The sequence below is a fragment of the Panicum hallii genome, chromosome 6, assembly GCF_002211085.1.
Source record: "Panicum hallii strain FIL2 chromosome 6, PHallii_v3.1, whole genome shotgun sequence".
Lineage (NCBI taxonomy): Eukaryota > Viridiplantae > Streptophyta > Magnoliopsida > Poales > Poaceae > Panicum > Panicum hallii.
The window spans coordinates 35,395,896-35,411,052 of record NC_038047.1 but is presented as its reverse complement, the minus strand read 5'-3'; the positions used below and the strand labels follow the sequence as shown (position 1 = coordinate 35,411,052).

Sequence of the window (15,157 nt, the reverse complement as noted above, 5' to 3'; positions counted from 1 at the left end):
GATATTTGTCAGGAACTTGATACCATTGGTCTTGTATTGAAACAAGTGTTCGTGATACAACAGATGTCGATGAGGACATGATATTTGAGGAGGAGGACGATGAAGAGGATGAGGGATACCTTTTCGCAGGTCAAGGTACTCCAAAAAGCTTTCAACATGCTTTCATATATTTCTTAACATTATCTAAAAAATGTTTAAGTACAATACTTCAAATGAACAAAACAATGAGGATTTCGAACTCGAAGATGCTCATGATGACTTTGCTTTAATCCCCGACATACCTGATCCATGTGATAAGGTTTATAGCAATGTCCCATCGAACACACACATGTTGAAGCCTGTTGAGAACTGCGAGCACTACAGTGCGAAAAAGTTTGAGTACGAAAAAACCAGGATTTTGTTGTCAAAATGGAAAGATTCATCTAACAACACTGGACACACCAGCCGAGCTCATGAGGCTATGGTCGAGTTCAGATAGTGATGCCAAGCAGTTTCATGCAAACATAAGATTTTTCAATGGACATTTCTCATTCACTTCTCTATACTGCCACCTCGATCATATGACCGCTGATATGATGAATGGTGGTGTCTACACGTTTCGTGCCCATGGCCAAATTTACCACAACATACAGTCATTTGGTTTAGATGGTACAGAACCCAACCATCTTGAGCTTTACTTCTACGATGATGATCCTTCTCTTGAACATCGGTATCACAAGTGCCGCGAACAGTGCTTAGAAAAGGATAAGGAGGTTGTGGAGAGGTTTGGCTAGCATCCTTCATGACAACCCATACTCTGAACATCTTAGGAGTATGGGGCAAGTTGAACACCTTGAGGACTACCATGTGACATTGAACCTTGACCAATGACTCGATCAGAGAACATATAACATGCCAATCACATCTGAGGTGGCTGCCATTTGGATTGAGGGGAGCGAACATCAAGGTCAGTTCCAGAATAGTGTTGTCCTGCAAGGGAAGGATAGGTCTACACATGGGAACCGATCATATCATGGCCGCTACGATCCTCTATCAGACCCCCTATTCTTCCCTAGAGGTGAACTTGGGTGGCACAACATGATTCCAAAGGTTGGTGTCAATATGGATGAAGTGAACGCCGCTCGTGCGATCAGAAAGGCTCATGCTGAGGGTAATAACGACGATGATCTAGGTAATTTTTTTTTCTTAATTTCAATAGTATCCATCCTAGGTTGTGATATCGACGTCACTAATATCAAGTTCTGGGATATGTAGGTTTTGTTGGACATAAATGCGTCTCTGTGCATGATTACTATTGCTTTAAGTTCCAAACGCGGCCAGGTATATTTAACCCAATACTACACGGTGGTCATCTCTTCCAACAGTTTGTGATTGACATGTACATCAAGATAGAGAGCTCTCGCTTAGACTACTTCTGTAACAATCAGTCACAGATAAGGGCTGACCTATACCAAGGTTTAGTGGATAGCTTGCATGCGGGTGAGGGTCGAGAAGATGCTGTTGGAAAGCGCACTGTGTTGGCTACATCATTCATTGGAGGGCCACGAGACATGAGGCGTCGGTACATGGATGCTATGGCTTTGGTGCAGAAGTTTGGTAAACTAGATATCTTTCTCACTATGAAGTGCAACCCTAATTAGGATGAGATCAAGGCTGAACTTTACCCTGGCCAGACACCGCAAGACCGTCCGGATCTGGTAACCCGGGTGTTCAAAGCAAAGTTGGAGGGGCTGAAGACGAGGTTGCTTGATTACGACATCCTGGGAAAGGTCCGGGCCTACGTATACGTGGTGGAGTTCCAAAAGAGGGGTTTACCGCATGCCCACTTTCTGCTGATCATGTAGAGGAAGTTCAAGCTAACATGCCCAGAGCACTATGATCTTCTCATATCAGCTGAGCTCCCGAACAAGAAGAAGTACCCAGAGCTGTACAAGATGGTTACCAAGCATATGATGCATGGCCTGTGCGGCTTGCTAAATCCCAATTGCCCATACACAAAGGGTCGCGCTTCATGCAAGAACCGCTACCCTCGCTCTTTCTGTGAGACTACTTAACAGGGCAAGGATTCCTACCCCATCTATAGGAGACATGAGGATGGGCGTAAGGAAACGGTTCGGGGACATGAGCTGGAAATAGATGGGTCGTCCCTTACAACCCTTACCTACTACAGCTATTCAACTGTCACATCAATGTTGAGGTATGTGGTAGCATCAAGTCCGTCAAATACTTGTTCAAGTACATACACAAGGGCCATGACCGGGTGTCTATGGCTATGACAGAGGCTACCAAGACAGATGATAAAGGGAGCATCAATGAGATCAAGCAGTATAGAGATGCCCTATGGGTGACCCCTCCTGAAGCGTTGGAGGATATACGGCTTTGACTTAAGCAAGAACTGGCCACCTGTAAAGCAGCTGTAGCTACATCTTCCTGACATGCACATGGTGGCATTTCATCAGCGCGATAAGATCGAACAAGTGGTTAACCGTCCAGGTGCTGATACATTAATGCTGACAGCATATTTTGAGGCAAAACGGTTACACGAGGGTGCTCATGGTATCTTGTATCACGACTTCCTGGAGTTTTATACTTGGCAAACGGATGGTAAGTTCAGGAAACCAAGAGAACGTAGAACAGCGGGACAGGTTGGTAGAATCATCTTAGCTCATCCAGCCGAGGGAGAACGGTACTATCTCCGGATTCTCCTAAACCATGTTGTTGGCGCTACCTCCTATGAGCATCTAAGAACTATTAACGGTGTGATCCAACCAACCTTCCATGAAGCTACGGAGAAAAATGGCCTGATCGAAAAAGACAACACACTAGACAAGTGTCTCACTGAGGCTACTCTATTTCAGATGCCATCCTCGCTACGGAGGCTATTTGCAACGATCTTAGTATTCTGTGAGTCGAGCAATATGTTCGGACTATGGCCAAAACATGCTGATGTCAAGGGACTCGGCGGAATAATCCATCTTCAGTTGCCGTGGAACAGATGGTTTTGATTGATATTAGAAATATGTTGCAATCAATGGGAAAGGACATAAAGTCATTCCCTCTTCCAGATATCGACACCACGTATGACAACACTAGTGGTATTCCACGGGAGATTTTTGAGGAGGCAAGCATCGAGATCAACATTGATGATGTTGTGCTTTCAGAGTCTCTAAATGATGAGCAAAGGGCTGCCTATGATGAGATTATGATTGCCATTGACACAGACCATCGCGGCTTGTTCTTTGTGGATGGACTTGGTGGCACGGGAAAGACATTTTTGTATAGGGCTCTGCTCGCAAAAGTACGTAGTCAAAACAAGCTTGATGTGGCGATAGCCACATCTGGTGGTGCCGCCTCCATAATGCCTAGTGGGAGAACCGCTCACTCGCGCTTCAAGATACCTCTTACTGTCGACGAAGGCGGTTGTTGTACCTTCATGAAACAAAGTGGTACTGCCAAGCTACTACAGACATCATCTCTTATAATTTGGGACGAGGCATCTATAACAAAACGGCAAGCAGTGGAGGCTCTAGACAATAGCCTAAGGGATATAATAGATCAATCGGAGATACTGTTTGGTGGCAAGACTATTGTATTTGGTGGAGATTTTAGATAGGTCCTCCCTGTTGTCCAAAGGGGGTCAAGAGCTCAAATAGTTGATGCTTCCCTGCGGAGGTCCTACCTTTAGGATTCCATGCGTCACCTGAAGCTGGTGTGCAACATGAGGGCACATAGCGACCCATGGTTTGCAGATTACCTGTTGCGCATCGGTGGCGGTACCGAGGAGGTTAACAGTGATGGCAATATCCATCTTCTAGATGAGATATGTGTGCCATATACTGGGGACAACAACAACCTTGATACATTAATCGAATGCATTTTTCCAAGGCTCAATGAAAACATGTCAAACAAAGACTACATCACTTCAAGAGCCATTTTGTCTACACGGAATGACTGGGTGGATATGATTAATATGAAGATGATCGATCGTTTCCAAGGAGGGGAGACGGTGTATCATAGTTTTGACACTGCGGTAGATGATCCACACAACTACTACCCATCAGAGTTCCTTAACACTTTAACCCCCAACGGGCTACCTCCACATGTGTTAAAACTCAAGATCGGTTGCCTAGTCATATTACTTAGGAATATGGACCCTGCAAACGGGCTTTGCAATGGTACGAGGCTGGTGGTCCGGAGGTTCCAGAGAAACACCATTGATGCAGAAATTGTGTTGGGGCAGCATGCTGGGAAGCGGGTTTTCCTACTTCGGATACCCTTATGCCCCTCAGATGATGAGATGTTCCCTTTCCAGTTCAAGAGGAAACAGTTTCCCGTTAGGCTCAGTTTTGCCATGACGGTCACCAAGGCACAAGGGCAAACTATCCCTAATGTTGGTGTGTACTTGCCCGAACCCGTCTTCTCTCATGGTCAATTGTATGTCGCTCTCTCTAGAGCCACCTCTAGATCTAACATCAGGATCCTTTCCCTCCCACATAATACTGAGGAGAATAGAAAATATACTAATAAAAAGGAGAAGAAAAAGCCTAATAATTAGGTGAAGAAAAAGATCCCAGCAACAGATGGTACATACACGAAGAATACTGTTTATAAGGAGGTCCTAACGCCTTAGTGGAGAAGAAACTGGCCGGCAAGATGGCATTGCTCAAGTCCTTGAGGACCTGAGGTGGAGGAGGTGCAGAGAAAAAGAACATTGATCTCCAACTCGGCTCAGTGTTATATTTTATTTTGTTGGAAAGTATCTGAGTTTTGGTGCTGAAAAACTATGCACCTTATCATGAGCAAAAGTGTATGAGCTATAAATGTGTTTTTTTCATGAACAATGCGATGACCAAAAAGTTTATTTTTAAAGGTGAAGGTCATGTCAACTTGTGATGGAGTTTTTTTATCCTTAAGTTCATCATGCGGCTTGTTCATGATAAATTACATGGAATACTGGACAACTCTCTGACAGTTTCACTAAAAAAGGGTGGGCTTCAAGCTTAGGTATGACCTCACCGCAACGCCATGAAAGTGTCCGGGATCAAGTAGTGCTTTGTTTTATCTATGATTTATCCAAATAATATGCTATCAGATTAAGCTAGAATAATTTACTCACAACTCACAAAGAATTAACATAGCATCAGATCCTCCATGCTCAGGAGATGTGGGTGAAACGTTTTCTTAATATCATGTTCAATTTTTGTAATTGCATATCGAGCTTTTTTTACTTTTCTAACATAGCAAACTAACAGTTAATGAAATATTTTGTACTATAAAAGATATGCCCCAGAATGGCTGTACATGATACCCGCTGCATTGTTTGTAATACATCGAGGATCTCTGGAACATGAAAACAATATCGCAAAATTCCCAAGCAAAGAAAAAAAATCCATTCTCAAGTTTCTTATCTTTGCTTTTCAAAAAAAAGTTTCTTATCTTCTGGATTTAACATACATAAGACCTGTTCACATGTCCTTTAAGATATGGATCGCCGGAAAGAACACAACTTCATGGAATATAATTGTGAAAAAAATACTCAGCAAGTTCCCTGGATGCTTAGATTAGTATTATAGCGTCTCAGATAGAAAGAAGCCACAATGGGGGGTTTCATATCCCTATTTCTAAGAATGCCACATCAGCTTAGGGAGATGAATGAAACACTATGCCTCAATGGAGAGTTTTATTTCACTGTTTCCAAAGCTAGCCAGTGTAATTAAATGCTAGTTGATCTAGTGTGGTATGTATATTTGTAGCCAAACAATAGAACAATAGTTTTCGATGTGCTGCCATACATAAATTGAAACGAACGTTTGACAAATAAAGATAGCAAGCTCATTTGGATAAGGTTTATATATATTACATATAATATTTATAAGTAGATAGATACTTTTTAACGTCGCCCATATTTTTGCCAAATATGCTCAACCAAATCCTTCTTTAATTTTAGATGAGCCGAACGATCTTGAAGATCCATTTGATTCTCTAGCACTCTTTCAAATGGAATGGATTCACCAAAGGAGAATTCGGGTTCTTCGACAATGGTAGAACTTGCAGCCTCATTCAAATCAAGATTCTCTTCAATATCCTCTTGCTTTCCGTCTTCCACTATCATGTTGTGAAGTATGATGCAAGCTAGTATAATGTTCTCAAGTTGTTTTTGATCATGTAGACGAGCTGGTCGCTTCAAAATACACCATCGACGTTGTAGGACACCAAATGCTCGTTCAATATCCTTTCTTTTACCTTCTTGATGTTTAGCAAATTCTTGATCCTTCTCATCGATAGGCATGGATATTGACTTAACAAAAATAGGCCATTCCGGGTATATTCCATCAGCAAGATAGTAACCTTGGCTGTATCGATTCCCATTAACCGTATATTGCACCCGAGGAGTTTGCCCTTGGAGTTCTCTGATGAACAATGATGATTGTTGAAGGATATTGATATCATTATTAGAACCAGCAACACCAAAGAATGCATGCCAAATCCAAAGATCATGTAAGGTCACAGCTTCAAGAATCAGAGTTGGTACTTTTTGATCACCCCGAGTGAATTGACCCTTCCATCCAACAGGACATCTTTCCCATTGCCAGTGCATACAGCCAATGCTCCCCAACATGCCAGGAAATCCTCTACTCCCTCCAACTTTTAGCAAACGTTCAATATCTTCCACTGTAGGACGCCTCAAATAGCGTTTGCCAAAAACAACAATAATACCTTCCACAAATTTTTTCAAAGCTTCTAGTGCACTTGTGTCACCAATCTTCAAATATTCATCTAGGTTAACAAAAAAATGGGTTTGCACTACAATTCCAGTTCAGCAAAAAAAGATGGAATGCAGAAAAGAACTAACTCAGAGTGCATAAAAAAAGAAATGCAGAAAAGAACTAATTCACATCACATTGGTCGCTTCAACCATGTACTGGATGGCTAACGGGATCATGAGAACTACTAGCTAGTATTCAGTTCTAATCGGCACCATGCTGCCGACATAACAATATGTGGATATTCGTTATAACTATCTGTTCAAAAATCAGACAAGCAATTTTGATTCTAGCTGCCTGTGTTAACTGAAACCAGGACCAAAGTAATATATAGATACACGGACGCCTCAGTTACTACTACTGAATCTGAACTACTAATATGATTTTCAGTTCAGCTAGTATGCGTTAACTGAAACCAGGACCAAACAAGCAAACATGTCATTTGTAGATATTCAGTTCTAATCGGCACCAGGACCAAAGTACCGAACAAGCAAACATGTCATTTGTCCATCTACATGTCCAAGCATCAACGAGCAAGTAAAATTCGAAGAGTTCATCATAAGTACCATGCCGGATTTGGTGGCTGATATTGTGACTCCAGCAGATGTGGCATTACAGAAGGCACTGCTTGCAACTCTGGAGTAGAGGGCGAACGGGGCGATGTTGTTGCCGGCACATGCTGCTGGTCATGGCCAGAAGCGCCAGCACGGGGCCTCGCAGCTGCGGAGGAGCGGCGCCGTCCTGAGCTTGTCTCCACCTCTTTCCTTGGCTCCATCGCGATGGTTCTGGGAGAGAGACGACCTGCGGCTGGCGGACAGGGACCTGCGCAAATGGCGGCGGCAGCCTGCGGACAATGGGCAGGGAGCGCACGGGCCAAGAGAACGAGACGCCGGCATACAGGGCCGGACCAGCAACGGCGTACAGGGCTGGATCGGTAGCGACGGACGGGGAGCACCGGCGCGGCTCGGCGACCTGGAACGACAGATTTGGAGCTCCACGGTGAGAGGCGGGAGGGAAGAAAGGGCGCGGATTTCGCGAGGGAAGGGCGCGCGCGGGGATTTCGCCACGGAAGAGCGTGCGCCGGAGGCAAGCGCGGGAGGCGCACGGGATGCCGCATGAAATAACGGCGGTCAGAGTGGTCGTTTCGCACCATTTCCAACGTCTTTGAAACGAGTTAGCAGAGTGTCGTGGGGATAAAACTAGTTCCTTCTCTTCCCTCATTAAATCAGTGTCACATCATTAAAAATGCTGATGTGTCATAGTAATTAATGTCATAAAACTCGCCATGAAACCCCCATTATGATTAGTCTAAGAGAGCAAATGAAGAGAACAAATCCGGCTCAGCATCAAATCCTCTACGCGCAATCTCTTTGCATCCTCCCCCGCAGATCCCCCCCTTTGCATCCTTTGCGCGCAATCTCTTCTTGGGCCCGTCCTGAGCTGTCGCGGCAGTAGCAAGGCTTATGGCCATGGATCCTGTTCCCTACGTCCTCTGCACCCCTCTGCTCTTCCCTCCTTGACCCGACGCACCTTCCTCTCCACACATCCCATCCTAATTTCACCCCTTCCCAGGCCGGTAGGCTGCAGGCTCCATGATGCCTACTGCTTGCCTCTCTCTTGCGCCGGTGGATATGCTGCAGATCATCTCTCTCTCCCTGCTGCATCACCCCCCTCTCCCTCTCTATCTCTCTCTTGCGCGCGCGCCCTTGGTCCATGGAAATTCAATTTTTGCCTGTAGCTCACTTCCTCTGCTATAAATATGTGAGTTTCAGGCAGAGAAAGGACAAGCCAAGAACCTGCAGTTTGTAAGCACGGGAGGTGTTCTCCTCTATCCAATTTAAAGTTTCTTCCCTGCTATACCTTGTTTTATTGTTGTCGTCATATGATTCCTTTCTGCTCATGTGCATGTGTTGCAACGTTTTCTTCCCTGCTCATGTGCATGTGTGGTTGGTGGTTTGGCAGGACAGAGACGAGTCGACCAGTGTCCCTAAGCACATGAGAGCTGAGGCGCCACGCATCGCAACGTTAGAGGACGTGCATCCTTACACCCTACGAGGTATGTGTGTCCGATTGTTCCACAAATTCCATGTGGAGGTGTTTGCTCCTGGTAGAAAGAGGCTCTACATTGTTTTCTTGGATCAGAAGGTAAAGCTTAAATGCATATCCAATTCTTGCTGCTGCACATAAAATTTTATTTTACTAAGGTATCATATTGTTACAATATCACATTTTGTCTGGAAAAGGGTAAGAAAATGGCTGCTATTAGGCTGTCTCCAGCGACATCCCCTAAATCTCATCCTCTATATCCATCCTCCATTTCAACTTCATTCTCTATACCAAATTTATCTCCAACAACATCCTCTATTTCCATCTTCTATACCCCACCATCCCAATTTTTTTTATTTTTTCCCAACTACCCTCTCCCCAACCGCAACCGCCAGCGCCGTCGCCGCCTCCCGCCTCCCGCGCCCCTCTGCCGCAGCAGCCCGCGCCCCTCCGCCCTCTGCCGCCTGCGCCCTGCGCCCCTCCACCCTCTGCCGCGTGCGCCCTGCGCCCCTCCGGCCGCGGCCCCTCCGCCCGGCGCCCCTCCGCCCGCGGCCCCTCCTCCCGCGCCCCTCCGCCCGCCGCGCCTCCTCCCGCGCGGCGCCGCCCGTCCCGCCCGCCGCCCCTCCCCCGGCGCCCCTCCGCCCGCCGGCCCTCCCGCGGCCCGCCGCCCGTCCCGCGCGCGGCCGCCCCTCCCGCGCCCCGCCGCCGTCCCGCGCGCCGCCGCCCGTCCCGCCCGCCGCCCCTCCCCCGGCGCCCCTCCGCCCGCCGGCCCTACCGCGCCCCGCCGACCGTCCCGCGCGCGGCCGCCCCTCCCGCGCCTCGCCGCCGTCCCGCGCGCCGCCGCCCTCCCGCGCCCCGCCCGTCCCGCGCGCCGCCGTCCCGCGCCCCGCCCTCCCGCGCCCCGCCCGTGACTTGCGCCTCTCTTTCCATCCTCCTCGCCATCTGGCTTATCTCCAGTTCTCCACTACCCACACTCTGACCTCGTCATCTTTCAATTTTTTTCTGATTGTTCCTCCGTTCCATCACGAGGTATTTTCTTCCGCCCTATTGTTATTGAAATTGGAGTGTCCAAAGTTACAATTTTGGCCGGTGCTCTAGTTGGTTTTACCAGAAATTTGCACGGAGATGTAAAATTAAAAACCAAGATTGGTGGTACTGGATGCGATCTTGTAAATTTTGAAATGGATTAGCATGATTCTTCTTTGCTTAATAGTTTGGGTATATCTCACCTTAGATTCTCTGTGTGTTGTTTCTAGACACTTTCATATATGTTGTGGCAACTATTAAATGTTTTTAGAACAATTTCTGGGAACTGTTGGGTGGGAAGCATTTTTTCTCTGAATAATTTTTGGCAAGATCCCAAAACTATCTTTTAGGACTATATTCATATTGTTTAGGTATTCTTGAAGATGCTCTAAGCGTACGGCTAGCTGCTTGGGAGATACGAAAAGTAGTAGGTAGGTTCTAAGATGTACTATTACCTTTGTTTGCGATAGAACCCAAGCCGTGCGTTGTTACTATTAATCACAGACTTAATAAGTTAATGTATTCCCTGATCAACTGCGATAGTTCAGACATCGTTTTATTTTTTAATTAAGGTTATAAACCGGCATCTATATCCAACTGGTGGATACATACATCCTAAAGTTACAAAAGTTCTTAGACAGCGTTTTCTTGATGTGAATTCTGTTTTTGGACAGCTAAACACAAATAGATCAGTTCTTATTACTTAAATATTGCAGCATTGCATTATTTTCAAGTCAGCTCTGCCGCCCCTCCCGCACTATGGACTTCGACGAGTGGTTACAGCACACGGAGATGGAGCGAGAAGCACATCAGCGAGAAATGGAGATGGAGCTAGACGATCTGGAGGACTTCACCCTCATGACGATGTGCATGTTGGGTCCCCATTTGCCTCGCGAAAGGGTGCCTCGCCAAATCGTACCTCGTGATCACCATGATGGTTTCCGTCGGATATGGGCAGACTACTTCGCTCCCCAGCCGGTGTATGGGGACCGGCTGTTTCGAGAACGGTCCGTCGCATGCATGTGTTACATAATGTTGTCTGCGTTTTCATGGCGAGTGGACTAATACTTGTTGTCTTTGACTCCGCAGCTTCCGTATGCGACGGCATGTGTTCCTTCGGATTGTCGACGCGGTGCAGAGGGTGGATCCTTATTTCATCCAGCGTCCGGACTGCACAGGCCTTATGGGAATATCTGCCTTGCAGAAGTGCATCGCCCCCATTCGCATCCTGGCTTACGGATTACCAGCCAATGCGGTCGATGAGTATGTGCGTATCGGTCCCTCGACAGCTCAAGAGGCCTTGAAGCATTTCTGTCGAGCAGTCATCGATGCATTTGGTGGATACTATCTGCGAGCGCCAACTGAAGAGGATGTCCGCCGCCTCGTCGAGGAAGGTGAACAACGGGGATTCCCGGGAATGCTTGGCAGCATAGACTGCATGCATTGGACGTGGCGTAATTGCCCATCATCGTGGAAGGGCATGTTCACCGGCCGTGGGAAATCACCTTCTATGATTCTAGAGGCTATGGCGTCCAGGAACCTATGGATTTGGCACGCTTACTTTGGAATGCCAGGTAGCTGCAACGACATCAACGTTCTTCACAGATCGAGTCTCTTTGACCGCTTCATGCAGGGGACCTCGACGCCGGTGAACTTCACAGTCAATGGGCATTCATACAATATGGGATATTACCTGGCAGATGGAATCTACCCAGACTGGCCCGCATTTGTGAAGACCGTCCGTCATCCGATGGAGATGAAGACTCGCCTCTTCGCCGCAAAACAGGAGGGTGCTCGCAAGGATGTTGAGAGAGCATTTGGTGTGCTTCAGGCCCGGTGGGCAGTGATTCGTGGGCCGGCCTATCCATGGGACAGGGACGACGTGCGGGATATGATGACCGCATGCATAATTATGCATAACATGATCATCGAGGACGAGGGTGACAGCGCAACGAACACCAGCTTTGAAAATCCCGGGCAGCATGTCGACCTGTCAACGGGGAACTTGGTGGACCGACATGCATTTGTTCAAGCACATCACCGGCTACGAGATCGTGATGTCCATTTTCGCCTGCAGTCAGATCTAATTGTGCATAATTGGAACCTACATGGGTCGATGGTTACCAGTGCGACCGATGTGCCACATGTGTGACCCCCAATCCCCACGCGCTAAGCAGGTATGTACAACTGGACTTTAATTTTACAATTATGACTGTTTCATGGAATATATCAAGCTTGATTTCATACTACATAATTATAAAATGGCCTACTTATACTGCCTAGTAATACTGTAACAAAGAAATCCCTGTTGCTCCCTATGATTGGTTTGTCAATGCTCCTTTTGATTGGCACCTCCAGTTTCCCCTGGTGTGTGAATATGCAGTCATGGATCTGCTAAGTACAATTTTTTTAGTTAGTGCCGAGACATACGTAGAAACTTGGGTGAAAGTTCCTCTCTTAATTTTTTATCTTATGGTGCACTTACCATGTGATAGCATCTTGGGTGTTGTTTTGATATGCTTTAACCACGTGCTAAGGCTTCTAAATATTTATCAGTTTCATTGGTCTCAGTGAGAAACATTGGCCATCCTTAAGTAATGTTTACGTATGCTCGTGTCAGGTGAAATACCTCTGTTTGTTGCAATACATGGTCAGGGATCTCGGGCTATTGTACAGTATCTTATCAGCAGTGGTGCCGATCCAAATGAAGCAAACAATCGTGGCATTACTCCACTCCACCTTGCAGCAGGACAAGGCCTGTTGTGCCCATGTTGTGTGTGTTTTGGAGTTTTAGCTGTTTCTCAGTGAGCTTTTTTTTAAGGTTTATCCTGGCAAATCTGTATTGCTTTGACACAGTGGGTTGCTTCATATATCTTTTCAGATTGTATTACAAATGTCTATTCCATGTGCTTGAACTTAACATATCTCCTCCCAAACAAGACACATAAGTAGAGTTAAGCAATATTCACCTTGAGCCGTGCCTAAAGAAAAGGGCATAATTTTGTAGGTTCAATGAAGTGATAAGGTGCTCCCATCTGTAACCTTTTATCAACTTATAATAGCTTGCACACTGCCTGCCTGCCTGGTTTTGTATCATTTGAATTTCAGGTCTTCTCAATCAGAGATGCTGCCGCTAACAACTTGAAGCGGCTTGCAGAGGAGTTTGGTCCAGAGTGGGCAATGCAGCATATAATTCCTCAGGTTATTTATCTACTATCTCAACACCTGATATTTGCATTTCCATGCCTCAAGTTATCATTCCAGTAGAATTGTCAATAATTCTCTGGCTTAGGTTTTCTCTGATTTGTTTGTTACCTTGTGAATGTTACTGATGCCAATTAGTTAATGTGCAAGTGCTGTAAACTTTGTAAATATCAATTAAGTTCGATTATAGCTCAGTGTGCAAATGTTAGTTAAGTTTGGTCATGCCAAATAAAGTAACGATGTATGCTCTGAAAGAATTGCCCATCCTCCAAATTTCATGCTGCTGCATATTATCCTGGCAATGAATAGCAAACTATAGGGAATATGTGCCATTCGCATTCACTTTCTTATGATGGCATGGAATTTCTTCCAGTCTTACAAACTCTCTTGTGTGATTTTTCAGGTGCTGGAAAAGATCAACAATCCGCACTACCTGTATCGCATGACGATTCTGCAAGCTATCTCATTGTTGGCCCCTGTCATGGGTGCAGAAATCACTTGTCAAAAGCTGCTTCCAGTTGTCATTAATTCCTCAAAGGACAGGTGAGTGACCAGAGCATTCTGGGATAAATCCCATCTTTTCAAGGTCTCACTAACATGGATTAAATTTTCAGGGTTCCTAACATCAAGTTCAATGTTGCAAAAGTACTGCAGTCGCTTGTACCGATCCTTGATCAATCTGTGAGTTCCTATGTTTTTTGATGATACATTTGAAATTAATGTTATTGGGGAATATCATCAATGCTTACTCTGCAGGTTGTGGAGAAGACTGTGAAACCATGCCTTGTTGAGCTCAGCGAGGACCCTGATGTGGATGTAAGATACTACGCAAACCAGGCCCTGCAGGCGTGCGATCAAATGATGGTGTCAAGCTAACTAGTCTGATATTTAGAGCTTGATTTTTCTTAGTCCAATTTTGGAGTGCCTGTAATTTGGCCTTTAGATTGAAGAGTTCCTTCTAGCCTCAGTAACAGATCGACTGCCATGCTGATAAATGGACGGTCTCGATCCCTTGTTCGTTGTGTTATTGATGTTGTAATTGAGCAAGACACAACACGTCGTTATTATGTGTGTTTACAAGGTAGATTGGACTTGTCTTTTTTAAAAAAATGCAGATTGGGCTTTGCTTTCTGTTTCTGATTTAATGTGCCCAATGTGTCTTCCTTGAGCCTTGCACTTGCAATATTATATCCGGAAAGTAGTTGAACTGCTGCATTTTACATTCATTTGCTAGTTTAAATTCAAATACGGGAAATGATTGCGTAAATCTAGTGTTATTTATCGGTAGCCCGTGGGCGTTCGCTCTTTGTTCTAAAAGATTGAACTGCTTTTCTTTTAGACTGGGACTCGCCTCCAACTATCATTTGCAACTATCTAGAGCTGTACTGTATGATCCAAATTCCAGGTGGACTCGCCTCCAACTATCATTTGCACAGTTTATCCAGAGAGGGAAGAAAGAAACAAGGCAAAGGACGTGAAGAAAGGTGCCAAACCTTTGAAGGGGAGCTCAGCTCAGTCGTCGTCCTCGTTGGAACCCACTCTGCACGCCATCTCCATTGCAGAACCCATTGTTGTGGCTCACTTCACTTGATTCCCCGCCTAATCACGTACCACATCGTTTGATTAGCAGGCAGCACGATACTTACTAGTGCTGCCAAGACCACAGGTCAACATGTCAGGCTCATCTGTCTGTTGCCATCAGTAGTATTCTTTCACCCTCTGAAACAAGGCAGGGTCACCTGTTCTTCTTCGTCGTTGACCAACTTACCACTCCTAAGTTAACATTACAGTTAACAATGTGCAGAGAGCAATATTTTCCATCAATCTAAATGGAGTCCAACACACAGTTCATTTAAACAATAATTTTGGCAGTTCTTACAACACGCAGCACTAAAAGTTCTCAAACATGTAACAATATCTCTCGCTGCTCATACAACACTCAGCACATAAAGTTCTCAAACATGTAACGATAGTTCGAAGATAAGGAATACACGCAATGTTCCGCAATCGTACACAAAGTTCTCAAATAATACAGACAACATCAGCTGGTAAGGGCGATACCAGTCAGGGAGGAGGCAACGAGTACTTCGCAAGGATCTGATCCTGCTGTCGCTTGT

The 15,157-nt window shown here is 45.6% G+C and overlaps 1 protein-coding gene across 5 annotated transcripts; it reads left to right on the top strand.

Annotated features, from left to right (window-relative positions):
* Nucleotides 1–8,440: 8,440 nt before the first annotated feature.
* Nucleotides 8,441–14,185, top strand: LOC112897583 (serine/threonine-protein phosphatase 2A 65 kDa regulatory subunit A beta isoform-like). 5 transcript variants are annotated; one of them, XM_025965919.1, is made up of 5 exons: nucleotides 8,441–8,582; nucleotides 8,727–8,820; nucleotides 10,553–10,843; nucleotides 10,926–12,013; nucleotides 12,945–13,037. In XM_025965919.1, exons 3-4 carry the CDS (start codon nucleotides 10,596–10,598, stop codon nucleotides 11,986–11,988), a joined length of 1,311 nt encoding a protein of 436 aa, XP_025821704.1. In that variant the 5' UTR covers nucleotides 8,441–8,582; nucleotides 8,727–8,820; nucleotides 10,553–10,595; the 3' UTR covers nucleotides 11,989–12,013; nucleotides 12,945–13,037. The 5 variants fall into 5 exon arrangements, with proteins under 5 accessions (XP_025821704.1, XP_025821705.1, XP_025821703.1 ...); XM_025965920.1 differs by lacking the exon at nucleotides 12,945–13,037 and adding an exon at nucleotides 12,457–12,560 and having other exon boundaries at nucleotides 10,575–10,843; XM_025965918.1 differs by lacking the exon at nucleotides 12,945–13,037 and adding an exon at nucleotides 12,457–12,560.
* Nucleotides 14,186–15,157: the final 972 nt, after the last annotated feature.